The sequence below is a fragment of the Atractosteus spatula genome, chromosome 16, assembly GCF_055471065.1.
Source record: "Atractosteus spatula isolate fAtrSpa1 chromosome 16, fAtrSpa1.hap1, whole genome shotgun sequence".
NCBI lineage: Eukaryota > Metazoa > Chordata > Actinopteri > Semionotiformes > Lepisosteidae > Atractosteus > Atractosteus spatula.
Window position 1 is genome coordinate 8737210 of NC_142721.1, and position 22999 is coordinate 8760208.

General features: G+C 37.5%; 1 protein-coding gene across 1 annotated transcript in view; it reads right to left on the reverse strand.

Moving 5' to 3' along the window:
• The window catches only part of LOC148819510 (transcriptional enhancer factor TEF-1-like), a 67057-nt gene that overhangs the window by 23177 nt on the left and 20881 nt on the right, over positions 1-22999 (reverse strand). The window contains 1 exon segment of the mRNA XM_088934744.1: positions 20309-20561. Within this exon segment, the coding sequence (XP_088790870.1) occupies positions 20309-20465 (157 nt within the window). The 5' untranslated portion in view covers positions 20466-20561.

Here is a 22999-nt window from a genome sequence, read left to right on the forward strand (position 1 = left end):
TCAGACATTTATACTTCTGGTACTGACCTTTTCAATCCCCCCCACTTTTTTTTATAATGCTGTCTGTCAGCACTTCTATAGCACCTCCTGCTGGGGGAATGTGGGACACTAACAGCTTTGAGGTCCTCCTCCTCGAGGATACCAGAACTGGAGGAGGAAGAATCGCTCAAATCAACTCCTTTATTGCCGCCAGGCACTCCCCTCCCCCACGTCTCAAGAAATCACATGACTCCTTCACATCCCGGCAGATGACCAGCTAGCTGGAAACGCGAGAATGGTGGTTCACAGGCTTTGGAAGCAGTGGGTCATCATTCCAGAGCACTGCCAGATCAATTTTTAACAGTTCACATGTACTTGTGAAGTTTTACTGCAGACAACCAGGCCAATCATTTAAAACCTCCCCTCCTTCCAACCAACATCTCTGGTCCTTAGGTGACTCTAAATAGCACAACATGGAAAAGCAAGCGACATCCTGTTCTGGAATACCGTCAAGTCTCCTTTATGGCATGGCACTCTTTGCTAGCGTAAGATAGTAACCAACTGCCTAGAGATAATCCACCCAAAACTAGGGACCACTGTCACATTCATTCAAGAAAATTAGAAGCGATTTAGGTTTTTATAAATAAACTTTTGAATCTCCTCTGCCATTTGCATTAGATCTCAGGGGTTTAGCATGAAATCATCATATTAAATCGCTTGTCTTCTAACACAAAAATTCACTCGGTCCTGATAGTTTAGTCTTACTACGGGATGGGCAGGGGAGAAAGTTTGAACTCTTTTAAAGAGTATTAAAAGAGTTCTCGCGTTGTCAGTCAAAGCAGCGGGACAAGGATTAGATATTTATGGCCTGACCCCCATAGTAGTCACATGCTGCTCGGCAGCTGTGAGACCATGTATTTCTTCCACTCTTTTCTCTGACATTAAGAATGGCTTCCTCTGAATCTCAATGACCCCAAGAGGTCCTAGAGCATATCAATTGCACTCAAACGGCTGCCTACAAAGAGAAAGCAGCCCCGCTTTCTCGGGATTGTCCTGCAGCAGCTGATTTCTCATTCAATAATAAATCCAATTTAGCAGTTACACAGGCTTTAGAGTGCCCCCTCCACATACACACAAAAAGAGGCCCTAGCTGTACTGCTACCCTTTCTTCAAGTCTGACAGTTCAGGCAAAGCACTGATACAACCTTAAACGTCACCATGTGCGCAGTCTGGTGGATAAGTTGTGCTTTATCTTTCCCTTCGATATTTCTCCGGTCTCGGCTTTTTGTGCATCAGAAACTATGAAACCACGCACGAATTTGTGTTGCAAAGCCTGTGAAATACCTTTGCATACCCATCACCAAGTTGAAAAAAATGCATTGTTGTTTGTGTTTACAGTCTCCACTTCAAATTGTATTTATCACGTGGCATGCTGCATTTCTGAAAGGAGAGACTTCTTTAAAAGGCATGCTGTAAAACTACTGCCAGATTTCTGCCAATTCCTGTGCTATCTTCCTTACTGAACAGCACTCCATTAGAAAGATTGTTTGTAAATCAATTTGCCCTCCCGTACAACTTTTTTCCCCCCATCATCAAAATGTTGGCTCTAGTGTTATTCTTTCTAGAAAATTACCACCATTTTAGAAAAATAGTGGTATATTTTAGGAAAGCCCATCAGGCTTTTTATTCTTAGCTTATTTGCCACTAAAGCTCAGATTTGTATTTCCTTATAATGTTACTCTCCCATATAGCAACTGAATTACCAACCAGTCTAGATGACCTATACACATTACTCAAATTAAAGCTGAGGTAGCCAGGAGGACATTCAAAAGGTGTTTCAGCGACGCAGAAGGCCAATGAAAGGAAAGTAGAAGTAATTCTGATCAGGTAATTGCACTTCATATCACATACAAGAAGTCATTTTAAAACCTTCATGGAAATAAAATGTTTTAACCTTTCGTAAAATTGTGAGCAGGGAATGTCAGGCACAATCCCTCTTCTAAATGTTTAAACCACAGGCCAATCACACACCAATCGGATGGTAAAATATCAAAACAGACAGGTGGTGTTGTGACTATGCACTGCTTGTCCACTTGTAGGCTAATGCCTGCATCAGATGCTTGTGTGAGCTGGGAATCTCAATTCCTGCCAGAAGGGCAGGGATCTGAGCTGACCGGAGATGTGACAGCAACGCTTGATTATCAGCAACAAATGGCATCTCATTCTTCGAGTCAGCCATTTCCCAAGGGTAGAGGTGGAGCCGATGGTGATGGATCGTGGCTTTAATTCTCCCTCTGTATCCCAACATGGTCCTCTCCCACTAACAGACTGTGACCAGAGGTGTCAGGATAATCTTAGAAAATAGACTGCAGAAATACAAGGGGAGTTAGGCCCAAAGTTCCTCTGATCATTATTTCAGAAAAACCCATGAGACACAGTGCATGAATAGTCACCAACAAGTACTGTATGCTTTGTCTAAGCAAAATAAAATTTCAATCATTAATACAAAGAATAAGGTTTATCACTTATTTAGTTATTTTATCACATACGTTACATGTTACGTTATTACATGTTATTGTGTTACTGTCTATTGTCTTATCTTCTGTTCTATTTATATACTGCACCTGAGTTACTAATGTGAAACACTTTCCATTATACTATGCACCTGTGTAAGTTTAATGACGAATAAAGTTGAATTTCCCACATAATACTGCTGTTGGGATGTTTGTCCATTTTTAAGTTAAATATCCCTGGGGCTAAAAAGTAGTTGACACCCCATAAAAAGATATCCCCTTTATTTAAATGGTATTCAACCCGCATACCAAATATAAAAAATGTTCCTTCTAAAATGAAAGGGGTCTAAAGAACTGTCAAACCACCATACAATATGTCTAAAAATGTAGTTATTACAATAAGGCTACTGTTAACTGAAACTATCATCTCGCCTAGCTCCGATTTTAAATATGCTTTGCACTCAATATCAAATGAACAACACACATTTATTATCGATAAGTTTTATAACATGTAATTTCATAATTTTTATTATAAATATTTAGATCATTTAAAGTAATTGCATAAAAAGGTAAAATAGCCTTGTTAACAGTTTTTGATTAATAGCAATATAGCAAGGAGATGACCTTCTTTTAAAATCAGGAGTCCCTTTCCTGTAGCAGCACTTTTGTTAAACCCAGAATAACCACAGTCACATCTGGTATCGTGGTCCACAGTGAAGTAAATGAATTGCAGCGAGCTCCGGCTGGCATGTTCCCACACTGTGGAATATTCACACACGCAAAGTTCACTTCATGTGGCTTCTCTGCTTTCTTCTCCTTTTTTATTTAATAGACAAGTTAGTCATTTCAAAGCAGCACCAAAAAAATGCCTTCCCGTCCCAAAGATAATCTATCATTAATTCAACTTTATATCAATTTCATCGCTTCGTCTTGTCACAGCAACAACAAACAATCACAATTGGAATTTAACTAAATGTGACTTTAATTAAATGTGAATGCCATTCCCCTCCAATTACATATTTACCACTTCAAATTTATACACTAATAATGTGACAAGTCTCACGTTGTGTTACATCTCATTAGCTGCTTTTTATTTTCAGAGGTCCACTTTCCCACATTAAAAGAAAAATCTCTGGGGCTAAAAAGTAGTTTAAACCCCAATAAAAGATATCACCTTTAATTAAAATGTATTATACCAACATACAGAATGTCTCTTCGAAAATCATAGGGATCTAAAGGCCTATGTTAATCACTCTATAATATCTCAATAATTATCCCTTTAAGATTCAGACATTAAAAAGAACTACAACATTTTCATAAAGCATTATTCATTCATCATTCATAAACATTTAATAAACCATCCACTCTAGTGTCTTTCCTTTCACTAAGATTTGATGAGAACTTTAAAATCATTAAGAGCTTGGTTGGATGACTGTCCTGGTAGCTTGCATGCTTTTCAGCTGTCCAGTTGGTATCTTTATACAACCCCTTTGTTTTTGTCTGATTATGCCATATTTACATAGCAACAGCAGGCCTAATCCTTTCCGTTCCTTTTCCTCTCCCAGAATCCATCAGCTTAGGCCCCTGGTAGAGAGTCTAGTTTAAACACAAATCCTCCAAAGGAACGGACAATAGCCTGGCTGTCCTGTCATGCGTGATGGATGACTCAAGGGTCTCAAGCTCAGATTTGCATTACAATAGACAAAATCAACAATATGGAGCTTTTCACTAGGAGGTCTACAGTCCTGCCTTTGCCCAGGGGAAGCAGGAAACCTTTTACTTACAGGAACAACACTGGGCTTGGAACACAGGCGCCGCAGGCCTCTACACCCGAAGCTATGCCTTAAAGTTCAACGAGTAACAGAGACAAGACCAGAAACTCTACCGGCAAGCCTAAAGCCGACTTATGCAAAGCTGCAGAAGTTGTTGCTTCTAAAAAAAACAACCACAGAGCACTTGAAACACTTTTTTTTGTAAAAACAGACCCAAAAGCTTTACAATGCTTGTGAATCTGTTGTTTTTGAATTTCTGGTCATTTTATATAAAGGGAAAAAAAAATCAAATCAGCGATAGGTCGATGTACTAAAAAGATTTATAGTACAAAGGGAACAACACTACATTCACAACCACGAACAGCAAATATTTACAGAACAGTACTTTCCTACAGCACACAGCAGAATCTGCCCTATTATTGTAACAAAAAGGTCAGGCTCTTTAACCACTGAGAAAATCCCACTGCAGCAAGGGAGGGTATTTAATTTGATAATATCTCTACCGATTCTAGGTGCTTCTGTAATTAGGTGTGGCAGCCCCAAGGTGGCAATTAAGGTCAAAAAGAGGTGGCTGAAAGTCCTGCAAAAAATATCCATTTAAAAAGAGAGGACAAAGTCTGGTGTTCACTCAACTAACTCCAGCCAACCAGCTGCCTATTGTAGGTGATTTAAATTCCCGAATTGAGGCCCCACAGATTTAAAAAGGACAAGACTGAAAAGACTTCAAGGCCAAAGTCAGACTGTCTGCAGCATTTCCTTGTGCTTGACGATTGGTCGGTCTCAGGCCATTCTTAATGTCATACCGGTAATAGTACACACCCTGTGGCTTTTACATGGTGACAGTTCAAGCTCAAACTCTTCCACAAACACAAGCTGTTGCTTTTCTTCTTGACTGTGATCTGCACACTTTCACTTCGATTCAGCTTGCCCTCATTAACTCCCCTCCAGTGCATTCAGAAGGGTGCAGTGTGCTGCAGCCTGCAGTGACACAGCAGACTGTATGCAACTCATTCTCTGTAGCCACTTCACATATTTAAAATGTTAGGCTTTAAAAAAAGTAAAATAAGATTTATCCGTTTAATGTATTTAATGAAAGCAATCCTCAAAATGCATTTTGAGAACCCAGTTCCACTGATTTTTAACTGATTTAAAAATGAACTTTTAACTGATACATGATTTATTTTTTTAAAGTATATTACGCAATACCATCTGCTGTTATTACCTTTATTGGAAACCAGACCCTAATAATTAAAAACTAACAGACCTTAGCTTCCTACTAAGTCAGTTTTAAATCCTATAGTGTACCATCTCTGACATGACAAACTAAGCCTGGTAGTGCTTGCTAGGAGAAGAGTGCAGCTTTAGACCAGTCTGTAATGAACATCAGTATGCGTAACAAAGCCACAAACCACACTAAACTGGCTCTACATTGGCAAAAGACAGTCATTTAAGTTCTTGAAATTAAAAAGGGTGTGTATATAGAGCAGGAAACTAGAAAAGAGCACGCCATCAGAATGATTCCCTATCGCTCTTGAATGGTTAAGCCAGTGACATTTTCTGCCAAAAAAGTCATTAACAGCGAATCAAGACAGTTTTAAGACAATGAGTTTAATGTGCCTAATTAGCCATGCTTCCTGCAAACATGGCTGTTCCCAATATACAGTGACAAGATGGCTTGAATGTCTGAACAAAGAAACAGTCTAAATCAACGTTAAAAATAAAGCCCCAGGGAGCCCTTCCCCATCTCTCATAGGTCCACTCAAAAGTAAAAAAGATGTTTCAACAGATTTATTTCCCTGTAATTTATCTTTTAATATCCAAATGTCTGCAAATGTTTAAACCTGTCTCAAGTCAAGAGAGTACATTAGAACAGTGAATGCCCTAAGGTGCTACAGCAAACTTAATTTAAGTAAATTTATATATATATATGTTACACAATCATGTGCAGCAGTCAGACAACCCTTGGTGTACATGGTTTCTAAATATATAATACAGAACAGAAATTAAAAGGAAGCATAATTCAAAGATACTTTAATTGGAATTAATGTGATTTAACATTTTGTTGGATTTCCATCTGCTCCATTTCTAAAAGGCCCTGGGATCATACCAAGTCATGGTATAAATGACCTTTTTGCAAAAGTGCTGAATAATCATACAGACTTCAAAAATTAAAATTACAGAGAAATACAAATACCAAATATTAAGAAATTAGCTGAAAGAGAAGAATCGGATGCGATTTCCCTTCTAGGTGAAAACTCTGAAACATGCTCAAAAGTATAGATGTGCTGCCCTAAATATTTTTAAGAAAAACCAAAACTGTTTTCACTCAATGGGTTCCCATCAACAAGCAAAGCCAGCATTTACAACTTATCTCCATAACAGAGAAACAACAAACAAAAACATCTACTCTCGTTGACTGCAAGAAGCATCTGGAAACGCTCTGAACAGTTAAAAAAACTACATGAAGTTTGCAAAAGTAAGAAATAAACCTTGGTTAGTCACACACCAAAAGCATAGAAAACTGATATGGCTACAAATATTAAATTTCGACCACTAAGAACAAGGCAAAAGTGATTTAATCGAACTGAAAACAATTGATTTCAACAGGATTTAAATTAATATTGAGACGCATGCTTAAAGTGGCTGTTAGACCGCAACGCTCTACCTGTAAGTGGCACAGTTTGAGAGTTACAGTGACTGCACTGTAGTAAATGGGCGATTTGGCAGTGGAAGCACTAAAGGTACTTAACTCGGCTATATTTTTGAAGCCAATACCGTGGCTTCTTTTAAGAAACGGTTGATTGAGATCCACAGATCAATTAGCCATTAGTTAGCAGGACAAAATGGCTTCCTCTCTTTTGTAACCTATCTTGTGTTTTTAAAGTCTGGAGATACAGTATTATTTTCTGTAAACTTAGCCATTTTTTTTATAGAAAGGTTAATGTAAAAACATCCATGTACAACTGCTTGGAAAAAATTACCCTCCAACCCATACTGATTTTATACAAAATAATGTTCTAATATTATGTCACATTTCTTTATCATCTATAGTATTTTGCTTACAAAAGTTTAGCTTGTACAGAATAATGCCAATGCATACGTAAGCCTTACAATCATGATCTGATATTCTATAAACCTACAATAAGCAGAAATATGGAATGCAGTTAAGAATTTTTTAGCTATAAGATGCCACCACTTTAACGAATGCCCAAGGACCTGCCAATTCCTACACATTGCAGTGCTTACACCTGAACATGAAAGCTCCACTATATAAGGTCTTTACTGTACTTTATAATTCAATATATTATAGACTTCAATTAACTTCCATAAGCAACACTTGTAGCTACTATTGTCAGTATAAACAAACATTTTAAAGTATTTCATCTTTGGATGTGACAAAATTACAAACAATTCATCAGAACTTTTGAAGTTAAGAGAAGTTAAAACGATTCAACTTATACAAAGGGATAAAATGATTAACCCAAATGATTTGCTTCATGCTGAGATCCTAGATGTTGAGTAGGAAAAGGGTTTTTGTTTTCCAATTTCCTCATGCAAAAGCATTAGAAAAAAACTCAACATGGAAACCCAAGAGGCTATGTGCTTGAGAAGAGACTTAAAAACATCTGCTTTATATGATGATTCTATAAGGATAAGGCCATTAGACCTGTAAAGCATGCTGTCATTGCACTTAAAACCAAAGAAGTGCAGAGTTTCACCCTTTTTTCTTTACTACTTAAAAAAATCATACTGTTACTTAGGGCTTGATTGAAGGCATTGTCAATTTGCAGTTCAAGCTGTTTATCTCAGCACTGCCTAAACTTGATGAGAGGCCAGGACAGCCTCCCTTCTCCTAGTCGATTCCTTTGTGACCACTGGGGACCAATTAATATTGTTCACCAATGCCTGACTCACTCTATCAATTAGGTACAACTAACTACATCATCACGTGTATTACTGGTGAACCAAGCCCATTGGGCCGCAATGCATCTTGCAGGAGTGGGATCAAATGAATTGACAGTGACTCAGACAACTGTTAGAATAATTTCAGAGGATGGAAAGACAAATGCAGTAGTTATTATAAGTCCCCTGAGGAATTACAAGCAAGCAATTGTAATGTGCTAAGACTGTGCTGGCAGGCGCCTGGGCTTCTAGTCAGACACAGGGTTAAATCAATATTTTCAATTTCTCAGGATCAATCTACTATTTGAACAAGAAGAAAACTTGTTAGCAGTGGCCAAAACGTGTAAATGAAAAGTTAAACTTCATGGTTTGTTTTTTTTCCTTCTTGACAAGGAAATAATACTACCATTTTGTCATGTAACTGCCCCAAAGGATTCCCCCCCCCCAAACCTTAACCTTTCAGCAAAAATACATCATACACAGTACTATGCTTCTATCACAGTATTTGAGAGGGTTCATTTTATTCTTAGGTTTTTATAGAGTGCAGATTCACACACCCACCATTCCCAGCTACACTGAAGGTCACAGTACAAATCAAAACACAGCAAAAAAAACCCACATGGCGGACGACTGGATGCGATCATACAGGACAGGAGATACAAGTGATAACGATCCTGCAGATGAGAGGAAAAGCTCGGCCTCCAAAATGAAACAAAGGTAGAAAATGATTTAACTGCATTTGATTTCATATTCACTTTTACCAGGAGCAGGAGATTAAGACAGCCCCACTGAATATTAAACCACCGACTGCAGAATTATTGCAAATATGCCTTCAGACCACTGTGGGAGCAAACATTTGCCACTTCATATCCATTCATGACTAAACATTTGTGACATACTAGTGGATGAAATTAGTGTTATTCAATTACATGCTATTTTGTCAGAATAAATCATTAACTTTAAAATTCTAAGTTGAAAAATCACCTTGTTATATTAAACAATTAGCATTGGAGAACGTCTAGCACAAAATCAACATTTCACTATTATTACGTCACAATCTCAAAATAGTATACAATCTGCCTTGCAAACCAAATGAATTGCACAGTTTGAATAACGGCGAACTGCATTCTAATTAGAAAGGAATGCAGCTTCAGCTTACTATACTTGTATAGTATAACCTACTTGTATAATCCTAACCTTTTCCAAGCTTAGGGTTTATTTAATGAGTTCTTACCCAGTATTCATTTTTGCTGTACTATTCACAAATTGTATTAAGATGAGAAGATTACATTTTTAATCAATTGCCCTTTATGTATCTTAATAAATATTTGTTCTTCTATGTTAACTAATGCTTCTCAGTGTGTGACAATTAATTGATGCTGCAACTTTAAGACATTAGTCTGAATCCACTTTTAACTACTGCAAGGACCAATCAGGTTCATGCAACCTGAAACCAACCCACGCACAGCCTGGGAGAAATCTACTGCTTGTTTCACTCCTAGACACACCCTAATAACTTGCCTGGAGATCAGAAGACTTCTTCAGAACCATACACTCCCTGAACAAGCTTGATTTTCAGTTTTGTTTCACCAAGATAATCAAGATAACCTGATCATATGCAAAAAAAAAACAAATTTTAAAGTTGACAAACTCCAGAGCCGAAAAACTTAATATTTCCAAATGTTCCTTAATATGAAAAAAAAAACCAACCATAAAAATCAACACTAAACCGAGATTAAGCACAGAACTCGGACTCCTGAAATCATCATGGGATGGTCCCACTGTAATCCGGCAATAAGCTTCTTTCCTGAAATATAAAAATCTTCCTGCGAATGAAAGTTTGTGTCGTATCTAATTTACAAGAACTGCATCATAGGTTGCTACGTTTACTATTTTACAGAAGCTCCAAAAGGCGTTCTTGGATTTTCTAATGTATAAAGATTTTGCTAAAAACAACACCAGTATTACCTGGTTTCCCTTCAGGGCAGGGCTCTTTTGCAAATTACCTTAATCATTTAAATGCATAAAACTCCCCCTTCCTTGCTTTTCCACTGACAAAAGCTGAAACTTTCCTGGAATTCCCAGATGTTATGTATTTGCAAAAGTACAAGCAAGCAACATGAAAAACATTGAGATTTGTTTGTCTTCTGCGTTAATTGCACGGATGGCTAGACAAGTACATTAATTTGAGCAATTTTTATCATACTTTGTACTGGCTGACTTGAATATTACTTGAAATTTTTCATTCCATGCGATCAGGGAAGCACGTGGACACAAAACTAAAGGGGCTGGTGAGCTCACAGTTGGGAAGGTGGGAACGTCAGACAAGTATCAACATGTCAGCTAAGGCTGCATTAGGGTCACTGTCAAACAGAATGATTCCAGGTACAGATACAGATGTAGATGCATTGCTACTTATTTCTCTGCCCTGCTGTCCTTATGTTAGATATTCATATATGTTGGAAAGATGTATATAATTAAAACGGTACTGCATTGCAAACAACACAAGATGCACCCTGCAGACATTTAACGATTAGCATAATTTCCACACAGTTCTTTCCCTGGCCGGAAATAAGTGAAATTATAAAAAGAATATGGAACGATTAATAACTCACACCTGTAATTCTAAATTCTTTATTGTTTACTTAAAAACACCATAGAAACACATAGTTTCTACCATAAATTATGTAGCAGGAACAAAAAAAACATTAAAACTTGTACCAGGATAAATGTATTCTGAAATACATTTGACTATGACAATGAAAATTAAAAAAGTTATACCTTCTAGCTAATATGCACATTCTGATTATGCTCTCAGCTTGTTTCATAGACTTAAGTTTATCTTTAGTGTAAAGGTCTGTTTTTACAATGCACACGAGTAAAGACTTTGTTGAAACAGGATTTGCTGTATTGTTCTTAAAACAATCGGCAGTTGCCTGCTCTGTCAAAGTTGAGCATTGTTTAAACTAACACCATGAAACTGAAAACAAATCTCAGGATTTTAAAGTGAAATCAGGTTCTTTTGAACAAAATATATTCTCTGGGTCTCTTTCATTACAAAAAAAAACTGGTCTCCAGAAAGCAGATAGACTTCACACAAATAGAAGCTTTGTTTGGGAGCTGTTAAATACAGTGAGTGGGTCAGACATATCTACATTTTAAAGCCACAAAGACAAGACGGTATTGTCTGGGAGAGAGGGGAAAAAAAATCTGACATTACACGGAATATGATAATACTGTTCTATTCTTTCAACTCTGGAAAACATACGACATAATATGCATAATAAAACAAAGAAAAAATGTATGCCTTGTTTGCAGCGAAATCATGATACTATTACAATTCCTCAAATTAAGCTTTAATCTGGATCTTCTCTAAATGAACCCTGTTGATTCTATATCCACAATGAAACAAGCTCAATTCTAATCATATGATGTGGCTGACTGTTGTTTATGTTTTAATACTAGGTGCCTTATACAGTTAATACTGATGGAAGAGAGGGCAGTGGAAATAAATTTAATACTTGGAAGGCATTTCCTAAAAACTCAGAAACCCTCCTTTCCCCTTGTTCCACACCACCCTCTGACAAAATTAAGAAGATTAATTTCATTCACAGGTGTATGTCTATGGCTGTCAATGGAACTAGAGTAGTTCTACAAGTTCCTGGCTGTGCTGAAATGGTAAGTATACCTGCCCAGGCTGAAAGCCTTCTCAGCTTCTAAAAGGGCTTTCTCTTTTTTGACCATTTTATACACTGGTAATCTAGAGGATACCTGGGGTGCAAATTCAGCTTTGCCACAAAAAAGGAAAGAAAAAGGCTTTAAAATGTGTCTTTCATACCTACAGTAAATAAACTTGATATGCACATACGTAATGGAGATATACTAGGTAAAAAATAAATATTTTATCACTGCAGAGCCAATGGCTTATTTCCTTAACTAAGACTCAGTGGCTGTATGGTAAATAGATCCAAGCTAAAGGACCTTAAGGCAGCGCCTACAGAACAATGCCTTTCCAGGTCACAGCTTTACACAGCCAGCTAAACCAATTTACATCCAATGGGAGCCTACCATTCAGAACATTTATTTTGTAAATAACAGAAAATTCTTATGAATCAAGGGGATATAGTGAAAGTCAGAAGTCAGAAACATCATTGTTTTGAAAATAGCCTCTAAGGAAAACAAGCAAGCAAACAAATGTAGTCACATTCACCAGAAATGTGAATGGGCCTGGCTAGGAGTAAGTAGTTCAGACAGATCTTCTGCAATGAACAAAAACCAGATGATGACAGCCTTCACATTTATATAGATGTATTTGTAAGGTTATATATAAATTTGTAAAAGGCTAATACCACAATTACTGCAGTTGTCCAATACATGCTATTTTCAATCAGCTCCCAGAAATGGCATAATAACAAGAGAAAAAAGACTGACATTAAATCATTAGCATGTGACCCAAAAAACAAAAACAAAGCTTCCTGCAATGGCACAGACCCACGCATTTCTATTGACAGTTTGTCTCTGATGACACATTTGAATGGAATACAATCACTATAAGTGTAACACCAGACATTTGCACTTTCCAGGTTACGGTTAAGTGAGATGCATCTTTAGAACATTCTCCTTAAGATTCTAATGTTTTCTTTTTACCCACACTCACAATTTAAGCTGCATCCAGTCTGTGTAAGCAGAGAAATAGATCTGCAGATGCCGACGGCATCAATTTATTACCTGCCAGATGGCCAAATAGCTACAGATTTATTAAGTTATTTTTTCCATGAAAGAAAATATGGCCTACGAAAATCATACTGTACCTCTAAAACAAACAAAGAAATGCTTCTATGATAAAATTCAGTTTACATAAACACTTCATTCACTGAAAGATTAAAGCAACACTACTATATGTTACTTTCCAAACACAAAATTCAAGGAGGAGAAGTTTCCATTTGGAAGGAGGCAGAAACAACAGGCAAAAAGCTGGTCACCTTCATACTTTGTCAATGGTGGGTTGTCTACTTGCATTTTAAAGTCTTGGGATTATGAGCTACAAAAATAAAATTTCTTATTTTGAACTGGCAATTTGTTACTCGCCCCCCACAACAATCAGGAATTGCTAACTGACTGTGTTACTTCTATAACCTTCATGTCTGTGTTGGACAAGAGACTGTTGTCAAATCCATCTGCCATTCCTCACACTGAGCCCACAGCAGAGTCGGCATCAACCAGAGGACCGATCCAACCCTTCCTGACACACTGCTAGCTCACAAGTGCAGGTGAATCGCAGTGGCTGCCAATACCACAGCAAGCCGATGATAATCCCAGCCGACACAAATCCACACAGACCTGACAGCACCGGGGAAAGGCGGTCAATACTGGCTAGTCCGAGTTTACCAGCAATTTCTGGATTTGGACGAGCTCAGTATTCTTCAAATTCACTTTTCATACCCTGAGGGGGTTGTAAAGAATGAAAAGCAAGAGCAAAGAACAGCAATACTTCCAGAATCCAGAAGAATATGAAGAGAATCCTAAAATAATTACCAATAGGTGTTTCCCCCCCCCCCCCCCCCCAATAATGACTATATAGTCAAAACTTAGTTACATTTCTGTCAATAAAGTGAAAATGTACAATCATATTAGGACACTACAATACTAACCATGTAATACAGGAATTATATCCCAGTTCTAGGATTCTTCGCAAATCCAAATCGTATTCGTGCTAATTCAGAAGACTTCAGGTCTGAACAGACCTGTAAATTCCTATTTATTCACACAGCGGGCTGTATTCAAGGGGTTTCTTCATGTGTATTCGCCACTGACAATGCAAGTCCCAAAGGAATGGATTCACAAACAGTGAAGGCGAGGCTCTGTCATTATGCCTAACTGATCCTTGGCATCTCCGCAAACAAAGTACCACTTAGTGCCAACACTGACACGAGCTGTGAGGTGCAGACCTGTCTTGTAATAGAGTGGCAGTGCTCACAACTTATCTGCAATGGGAATAGTTTAATGTCAAAATGGTCTTCAGGCTGCACTGGCACGAATACATTAAAAGGCTAAACTGCAGGACATCAAATGTTTTAAACACTCTCAATGTACAGTTGGGGGGAAAATCGTTTTCAAGTTGCATTCCAATCAAATAGAAAAATTACTGGAATACAATGCAACTGTCGCAATGGATGCTGCTATAAAATGGTGCACTCAGAGCTCGTTCGTTTCTTTACCAAAGAGGAGTTGTTTTCCCCAAAAAAGACCTCAAGTAGCAATGCTTATAGGAACAGTACCTGATGGTCTTATTGAAAAATAAGTTTCAGGAAAAAAAAAATTAGGGATGACTTAATAAAAGACATTAATGTGATCTTGGAACATTTATTACTTTTGGACAGCCAGTGAGGAGTAAAAAAACAAAGACCATCGTAGCGTTTTACTGTTTGAACCTGTTTTATGGCAACCTTATGCAGTCTTTAAGCCATTCAGAAAATGTTAACGGTTAAATAAACCTGTGCAATACATTTATATTTATATCTATAGTTACATCTATATTTATATTCATATGTGTGATATGAGTGTGATACGATTTTCTGTGTACTGTTCTGTTCTAGTTTGTTCTTGTGCGTCCGGACTGTGAGTAACTCTTGTATTGTATTGTATGTATTGTACTATTATTATATAATTCGTTACACTGTGGCTGTGTTGTGCGTGTTAAGCTGCTGTTGCACTGCAATTTCCCTCACGGGATCAATAAAGTATCTATCTATCATCTATCTATCTAAATATATAAAATGATTTCCTTTAATATGCTACCAAAGACAGAATTGTATTGGATATCCCACCACATAAGGCCAGGTCGGATTTCTAGTTTTAGTGAGGAAAGTCTAAAGCTTAGGTAACAGCCGCAATGTATTGGTCACTGGTTTTTAGAAAAATGTATTGTAAAAGAATTCGGAGAGGGAGTTATTTCACAAAATTACACTGATAAAACTGTCAACGAGTTACTTCGGGCCTTAATTTGTAGCATTTTACAGAAAAAATGCTATGCGTTTTTTTAAATACCACATATAAATACTAAAATATAAACTCATATATGGTAAAGAATATTACTATGGCCAGACAGACAGGAAATACAAACAACAGGCCTTTAAAAGCCATTCAACAGATGGTTACTTCACACATCGTAAATATTGCAGACTATTTTGTGCCGTCTGACTGTTACTCAAAACGGGCTGCAGTACTGATAGGTGGTTTGAGAGAACAATTTAATGCATTTAGTATTTATATACAAGCATCATAAACGTTCTACTCTGAGAGCCCCAGGGAATTTGTTTTCCTCATAAGCAGCAGATTGCCAGTATTTTAATATTTTCTATGGATTACAAAATAGCAACATATTTCACATGGTCCACATCTGTAAATAATTTTTAAATTGTATCTAGTAGAGGTTATACTGCAGCAGCATCTCATTAATAAAAAAAACTAATTGCAACAGCTGGATTGTAATGAAAACAACCAAGCTTAGGCCTGAGACAGAGAGGCAATATTTGTCATTGTCCAAATATTTTAGCCACGAAAATAGATCCTGAATCAACAAATTTGATTTGTATTTGGCATTCGAGACTCCTGGGCTGGACTTTACCACTATGGGCAAATCGCCCATCTAATTCATTTACTATAGAGTGGGCAAGTTGCCCGCAGTGAAAAGTAAGGACCTCTATGTCATTATTTCACACTTTAGTCAAAGCAAACCTGAGAGTACAGCCACATATAACCTTATAAATTTACCTCAGAGACAGACTATACCATGATGCAATTTTAATTAATACTGTATTTGATTGGTAATGGAGCCTTTTAGAAGCACGTAAATTTGTGGAAGTGGACAGAAGATATTTCTTGGGTGAGGTGTTAAGCAAAACTCATTTTGAAACTGCTCTTTATCATGGAGGTGCTCTGACTTTCAGAAGTGTGCTAATACTCCTTGCATTTGCTTCTTAAAATCAGTAGGACAGCAGTGTTTACAATGCAACTGTCATGGTTTTTTTGCTGTCTTCACAATTAACCTCTAAAGCTAGGCATGGAGCCAGCTCAAATGAGACTCAAAGCAGCAAAAAGCCCTTCAGGTAAACAGTATGATAAGCTTAGCTGCAAAAATTAGACATTGTTTTGAACTAAGAGGCAGTTGCTATAGAGACAGTTGCTAATTAACTGCATTCAGCCAAGAGAACAAAGGGCTTAAGGGCACTCAGGACGTTGTTTCTCATAGTGAGCAATGCATAACATCTTATGCAATCTGCGAGTCTCTCATAGCTAAAATACCTGAGCCTGTGCTTCGCTTGCAGATGCCATAAGAACAATGCGATCAACTAATCAAAATATTGAGTTGTGAGTGAACAAAAATAAACTCATTAAAGCCTGTTGTAATTTTGGGTTGCATGGTTTAAAATAAGTCTTAAAATTATACATAATGAAGTACCACATCAACCCTGAGCACCACTTCAAATGTCTCTCATCATGTTGCATCTTAAGTAAGGAATTACCAACATAGATGAATAAGTTCCATTTAATTATGGAAATTAACATACTGTACCATTAAAGTCAAATGCATATCCTAAATGGTAAATGTTTGTAGAATGCAACTCAAGAGGTGTCTAACTACCACACCAAGATGTAGAATAACTGATTTGAACCAACGAGTACACTGTTTAGAAAACGATTTCTTTGGCACACTGCTGTTAATAGACACACCAAATATTTGAACATGGAAAAGCATAATAAAGTAATAATCTGAATGAATAAAATGATTCATGCCTTGTTGATGCAGGATAAGATTTAAAAATCTGTGCAATGTCAGGTACAAAAAAACAAAACAAATTTTACTGGCACATTTATCCTTACAAAATAAACACCTAACTGAGAAAAGTCCAATCTCATCTCATCATCTAAATCTGACTCACAGTTTGAATAGTGATTGCGAGTGATTCAGCCTTTACATAAATGCAAATCTTTTATGTAGGATTCTTATACATTAAAACTTTGTATTTGGGTTTAATCTGTGGCCACCACATTGTCAGGAACTCTGCTTTATTTTCTGAAAGGGGTCTTAAATTAAAAAAGGAAATACTTTTACCTGAATTAATGCAAACTTTAGTTCTTTTTAAATTACTCGTCTATCCAGACTACATTTTGGTTCAAACCAATGCATAAAGACTAAGAACACTTCTTGTGGATATCCAGGAACAGAATGCAAACAACTTCCGTGACAGGGCACTAGGACCCAGAGGAAAGGTGCCTCTGGAAAACGGCCCTCCTCTCTCTCTCTCAATCTGTGAGTGGAATCGCAGGCTACACAGCCCAGCTCTCCAGAATCCCAGGCAACATTTCTGGAGCAGTGCAGGATGGCAGCGATATGCAGACATTTAACTAGAAAGCAGTCTGATCTTCAAATAATGGCTTTTAAACACTTTATTGTGACCTCTAGAACTTACCCTCTTATGTTAAAAAAAACATAGAACAGTCTTGTAGTCAAAAAACAAAAGAAAATCAACTGATGTGTCTTACATAAACAACAGGGGCCCTTTTTTATTTTTCACAGAAACAATACTGCCAAAGCAAACCCCCTTTTCACAATAACTGATTCAAAAATCTGTTGTCCCTCGTCGCAGCCTCTGAAAGCAACTGACTTATGAGAAGTTACAGTACACTACACACTTGCAGAGCTAATAAACTTTCAGTTTTTAAACATATTATGACTAACTATATTCCTCTCAAGTAAAATACTTTGCCAAATTTTCATTTTCAGTTAGAAATACCACTGCATTGTCAGCACTGTGATTGCAATACCAGTTGAATAAACATGCAATCTGATACCTCACACATCTGGTAACGCTGACCTCCAATCATTTCAATTGCATTCAAAATAGGTCTGAAACTTTAATACTGCATAAACTAAATACTGTATATTGTGTTTGCAAACACTGGTATATACCATCCTTTCTCAAGCTGGGAGTATTTATATGCAAGTGCTACACAAATACACTGAAAGACAGAGAGATGTACACAGACTGACAGAGACAAATTAGTAGTGTGGCATCTGAAGTGTTATATTGTAAGTGTATTTGATAACAGGCTTCACATATGTGATTTCTGTTAATATGATCTGCTCTTGTTTTGTTTAAACAAATGCAATATGTCTAGTAATACAAAACACAATGGCAATCTCCTTCAAAATCCACCACATTTCATAAATGCTGCCTTTTGCTATAAAATTTCAAATGTACTTTCCAAGTCTCGACAATGATATAGAAGGCTTATGACAACAGCTGTTAAGCTTGTGATAGCCTCTATAGTGCTCATTCAGTTAACCCAACTCCTAACAATCATATAGTTTGGAAAAACAGACATGTAAAACTAAGGAAGCAGATTACATGCACTCTAGTGTTTTCACACTTCACCCCATGTTTTGCACTGGGAAAACTCTAAAACAAAATTCTTTACAAAAAGATTTAAAAAAATGTGTTTAATGCACAGAAGCAGAAAAGAAGACAAAAATACCAAAGTTGTATATTGGCTATATTAAAAAGGCTCATAATTATCAGGCAAGCACAGACATGAAGCTGAACTTCAACACTTCAGCCTAGAGGTGGGACTGCAGCCCTTAACGATTAAAAAAACACATTGTTCACATAACTGACCTACAGGAGGTCTATCTTTTAAATCTGATTTAGGGTCAGTGAAATAGCTGGGGCTCAAATAAGGGACTCCAGAAAATGTTTGTACTTGTGGTCCAGTTGTGTAAGAGTAAAATTGATTTTCCACCTGTAGACTAGTCAGGACTACAGTATGACCGTCTTAAATTTCTCTGAGCTCCCCACCAAAAGGACGAGTAGATCAATTTCTCAATGTTAAAATTAACAAAAATACATTACTTAAACTATTTTAAATTCTTAATCAGTAACAAATGATACCCTATCACACTGCAAATATTATTTATGTAGTATTTTACATTTTCAAATTGTACTATTTATGGCTTTATAAATACCCTCCCCAAACCCCCCAAAATCACCTTCATGCTGAATGTAGCATGCTCAAAACTAGCTTTTGAAATGTTTCTTAGTATTTTACATATTCCATTAAACCTATTTCTGGAACAACTTTGAATTGTTCCAGTGTTTTAAAATCCTTTGGTTCCGCCAGGAAGTCCAACAGTTCATCAACTTTTTTTTTTTGCTTTTAACCCCAATTATGGAAAGAGCATGTTTTCAATCATAAGACTGTTTGCATCTGATCTGAAGATCTCCAGCAAATTATGGTGCTGCATATTTAAAGCTAATCATTTAAAACTTACAAAGCAAACGTATTTATTTTACTTTAATCCTGTGCAGAGCGAGCATATTTTTTGGCAAACACAATGCACAGGGGGATCTGTGGTCTGAAATCTCTTTGTACCAGCAGCTGAGAAGCTTCATTACAACTCCCTGTTTTCCAGACTTTACATTTCATTTGGCCAAAGGGGTCACATGACAGCTGCAAACTAATGCCCTGAGGGTTCTTTCTGCTTTCATTTGACACTGACAGCCTGTGAGAGACTCCAACACCACAGAAAGAAAATATTCCTTCTTTCCATTACATCACCCAGCCAGGAATGGGGGAGGGGGCACAGCTGGTGGCAGCCGCAGTACCATCTGCTCTTGTCTAATAGTTCATGCTGGTTTACTTATAGACTCCTACTTCTGCAGCTCAAGACATTAATATGTGTGGCTGCCACTGGTGGGTAAAGACAGGACTCTCGTCTTAAGTCATGAATTCTTGATTGACAATTTCAGCCATATTACCAGTATTAACTCCCACTTTGTTTTTTTGGCTGTTTGTTTAGTTCCTATCCCACACTTCAGAACAGAAACTGGGGCAGCGCGCATTGCAGCGCTAGTTCTGGATCATCCCTCGAAACTTCCAACAGGGTTGGAAGGCAGATAATAAAGGCAGCGCTGAGCTGATTTTTTTTTCTTGTTAAAATTTTGTTTGAACTGATGAAAGAGCATTCCTCTGTGATTATACATACGGATTCTCCCTGCTATGACACTGGGAAAACCTGTCCGAGCCATTGTTCAAGAGTCGTAGTTATGTATTGGGCGGGCGGTACCTTTCACTACTCACCGTACATCTTTCCTTCATCGGACAAGATGATTTTCCTCCTACCGCACGGAGGGTAAATAGCGAGCGCTTCCTGGAAGCTCTGCTCAATGTCAGGGCTCCAGACTCCTTCTGCGTCGTTGTCAATGGGCTTGTCGGCAGAGTCGCTCATCCTCTCCATGTCTTCGGCAGGGCTCTCGCTGCCGCTCCAGCTGCTGGGATCAATGGTGATGGCTGGCTTCTCCAAGCCTGCGCCTGGAGCCGACTACAGAGAAACCTAGAAATCCACGGACACAAACAAACAAAGGATCACCGACCAGCAAAAACCCAGCTGGTTTTAAGAAAGGACTGCTTTTCGAGGCTCTGCTGTCCAACAAAAGAAAGCAAGGTAGTGGTGGTGTGGGGGCTTGACACGTTCTAGAGAGTCGCTTTAAGATTTATCCAAATTCTAATGAGTTATGTTTTCATTCCAATAGGAGGATACAGTACTGAAGGCAAAAAATAAAAGATTTACCCCATTGTTTAAGGAAATCCCATCATTGATGTTAAATTCATCATTTATAAAAAAGTCTGTAAAGCCATCTGTTGCCCATATTTATACGTTTTTTTAAAATGAACAAGATCTTATAAAAAAAGATCCAGACAAATATATCTCACTATAAACCAAGGTTGCACGGTAATGGACATGAACCCGCACAAATAGAAAATGGGAAAACATAACTGAGTACAAAACAGTTATAAATCATTAACCCAGTAGAGAGGATATTTACTACAATGACAATGTAACTTAGCAGCAAAAGCCTTTACCAATATAGTCAAATCCATGCCAGACGCCCAGTGTTGTCAAACAGCCTCTTAATATCTTACTAGAAAACTGCTGCAGTGGTTTACTTAACAATGAAAGCATGTCCAGGTTCCCAAACAATTTTAAATATGTTAAAATGTCCTAGAACACTTAAAAAAAGAAATTGGAGGACTTTTCAAGGAAGAAAATCTCCACAGACCGCACAAAGTGGGAATCAAATTTTTGGTTTAGATATTTGAAATTCCCTAAACATGGAAAGGGACAACCAGGACTTATGTTACTTTATTTAAAATTTTAATTCTGAGGAAGAGTCTAAATTATATCAATGAAGGCATTGTACCCTAAAAAAAGAGGTATTATACAAGTTTTGCCAAGTTTACAAAACGCAGGTTTTATCCATACGAGAACAGCAATTTCATGGTGGTGTCATAATCAGCGATTTAGCGATCGAATTACAAATGTAAAGGATGCACTTAGAAACCAGAAGCTGAACAGTGCTGCCTAATACCCTGGGCTCCGGTGGAGTTCCCCCACTGTTCAACACTGCCACTGCGAAATGGGTTCTGTTCTTTCATTCCACATCCCATGGAAAGGCATGTTAAAAAAAGACACGTTAAAGTCAAACAGACTAAGAGACAGCAGTGTATAAGAAGTGTTTTTTTAAATCAATGTGTTCAAACAGGTATCACTGGAGACTTTTTTTTTAGCTTAGTGGATGTGCTGGTTACTGGTTAAGATCTGTTTCATACAGCACACTCCGGAGTGAAGTGGGACTAGGAGCATATGTTTCTTCTAGAATGTCAGCTCATGTGGGGGGATGGGAGCAAGCTGTTGGAAAAAAGCTTGCACTGAGTGGAGGGAGCTTTTACTGAATTCCGTTTTTGTGTGCTGAATGCTGACACTGCAGATCTGGCTTGCGGACTGATGAGGGAAAAAAAAACCCTTCCATTCCAACCGCTAAATGGCTCAGACTTTTTTTTTCTAACTGAATAATGAACTACAGCTAATCACTTCCAGCACGACGATGCATATAATGTGGTTGTTTGACTTCATTCTGGGTCTTGAAACACAATGTTTTTTCTTCGGTAACTCAAACCATTTTGAACAGGGGCTTGTGAGAGGGGGTTGAGAGCTTGAATGTTTACTTCGAAGGATCTTTGAAAATTGTATCTCCTCAGGCTTAGAAGTGAGCTTTCGCATGCAATTGTTAGTCATTCCTTGAGGTTACTGCCTCAGAAAACCCTAACCTCCTATCAGAAGGGTCTTTTATATTCGGAGAGCAGATAGCTTGACTGCAGAGAGGAACACTGGCACTTCAAAGTGCTTTGGTAAGGTTCAGCTATACATGTCCCAGTGGAAAGCATAAACAGCTGACGTTCCCTTCATTTCCACAGGTGGTTTTCCCCATAGAACATACTAGGAAATGGAGACTCATACAGAGAAGCAAATTATGAATTACTAAACCTCATTTTAAAACCAAATTCAGGCTGTACATTCAACCACAGCTCACTGTACCATTACCGGTACAGCCTAAGACTGAAAACATTTTTTCAACAATAACCATAGTAAAAATATAGCAGACATTTAGGGTTTTTTTTTATTTTAAGGTTACATGTTTTCAAGTATAAAGTGACTTCCACTTTTTAATATATAACAAATGAACAATCTATCTAGAGTTACATTTTTTTTAAAAATAAAGCAAATTCTTCTAACAATTTCTACATTAAGAAAAAAAACTTAAGCGGTGCTGTGCTGTTGGTTTACTTTTTAATTTAGCTCTTTCTCCACAGCAAGAGGACATAAATAGAAAGCATCTGCTTAAACTTGGTAAAATAAGCAGCAGTAATCACTCTGTTATTTAGAGTGACTTCAAAAAACAGGTGAGCACAGAAGATCACAAGTCTTCACAA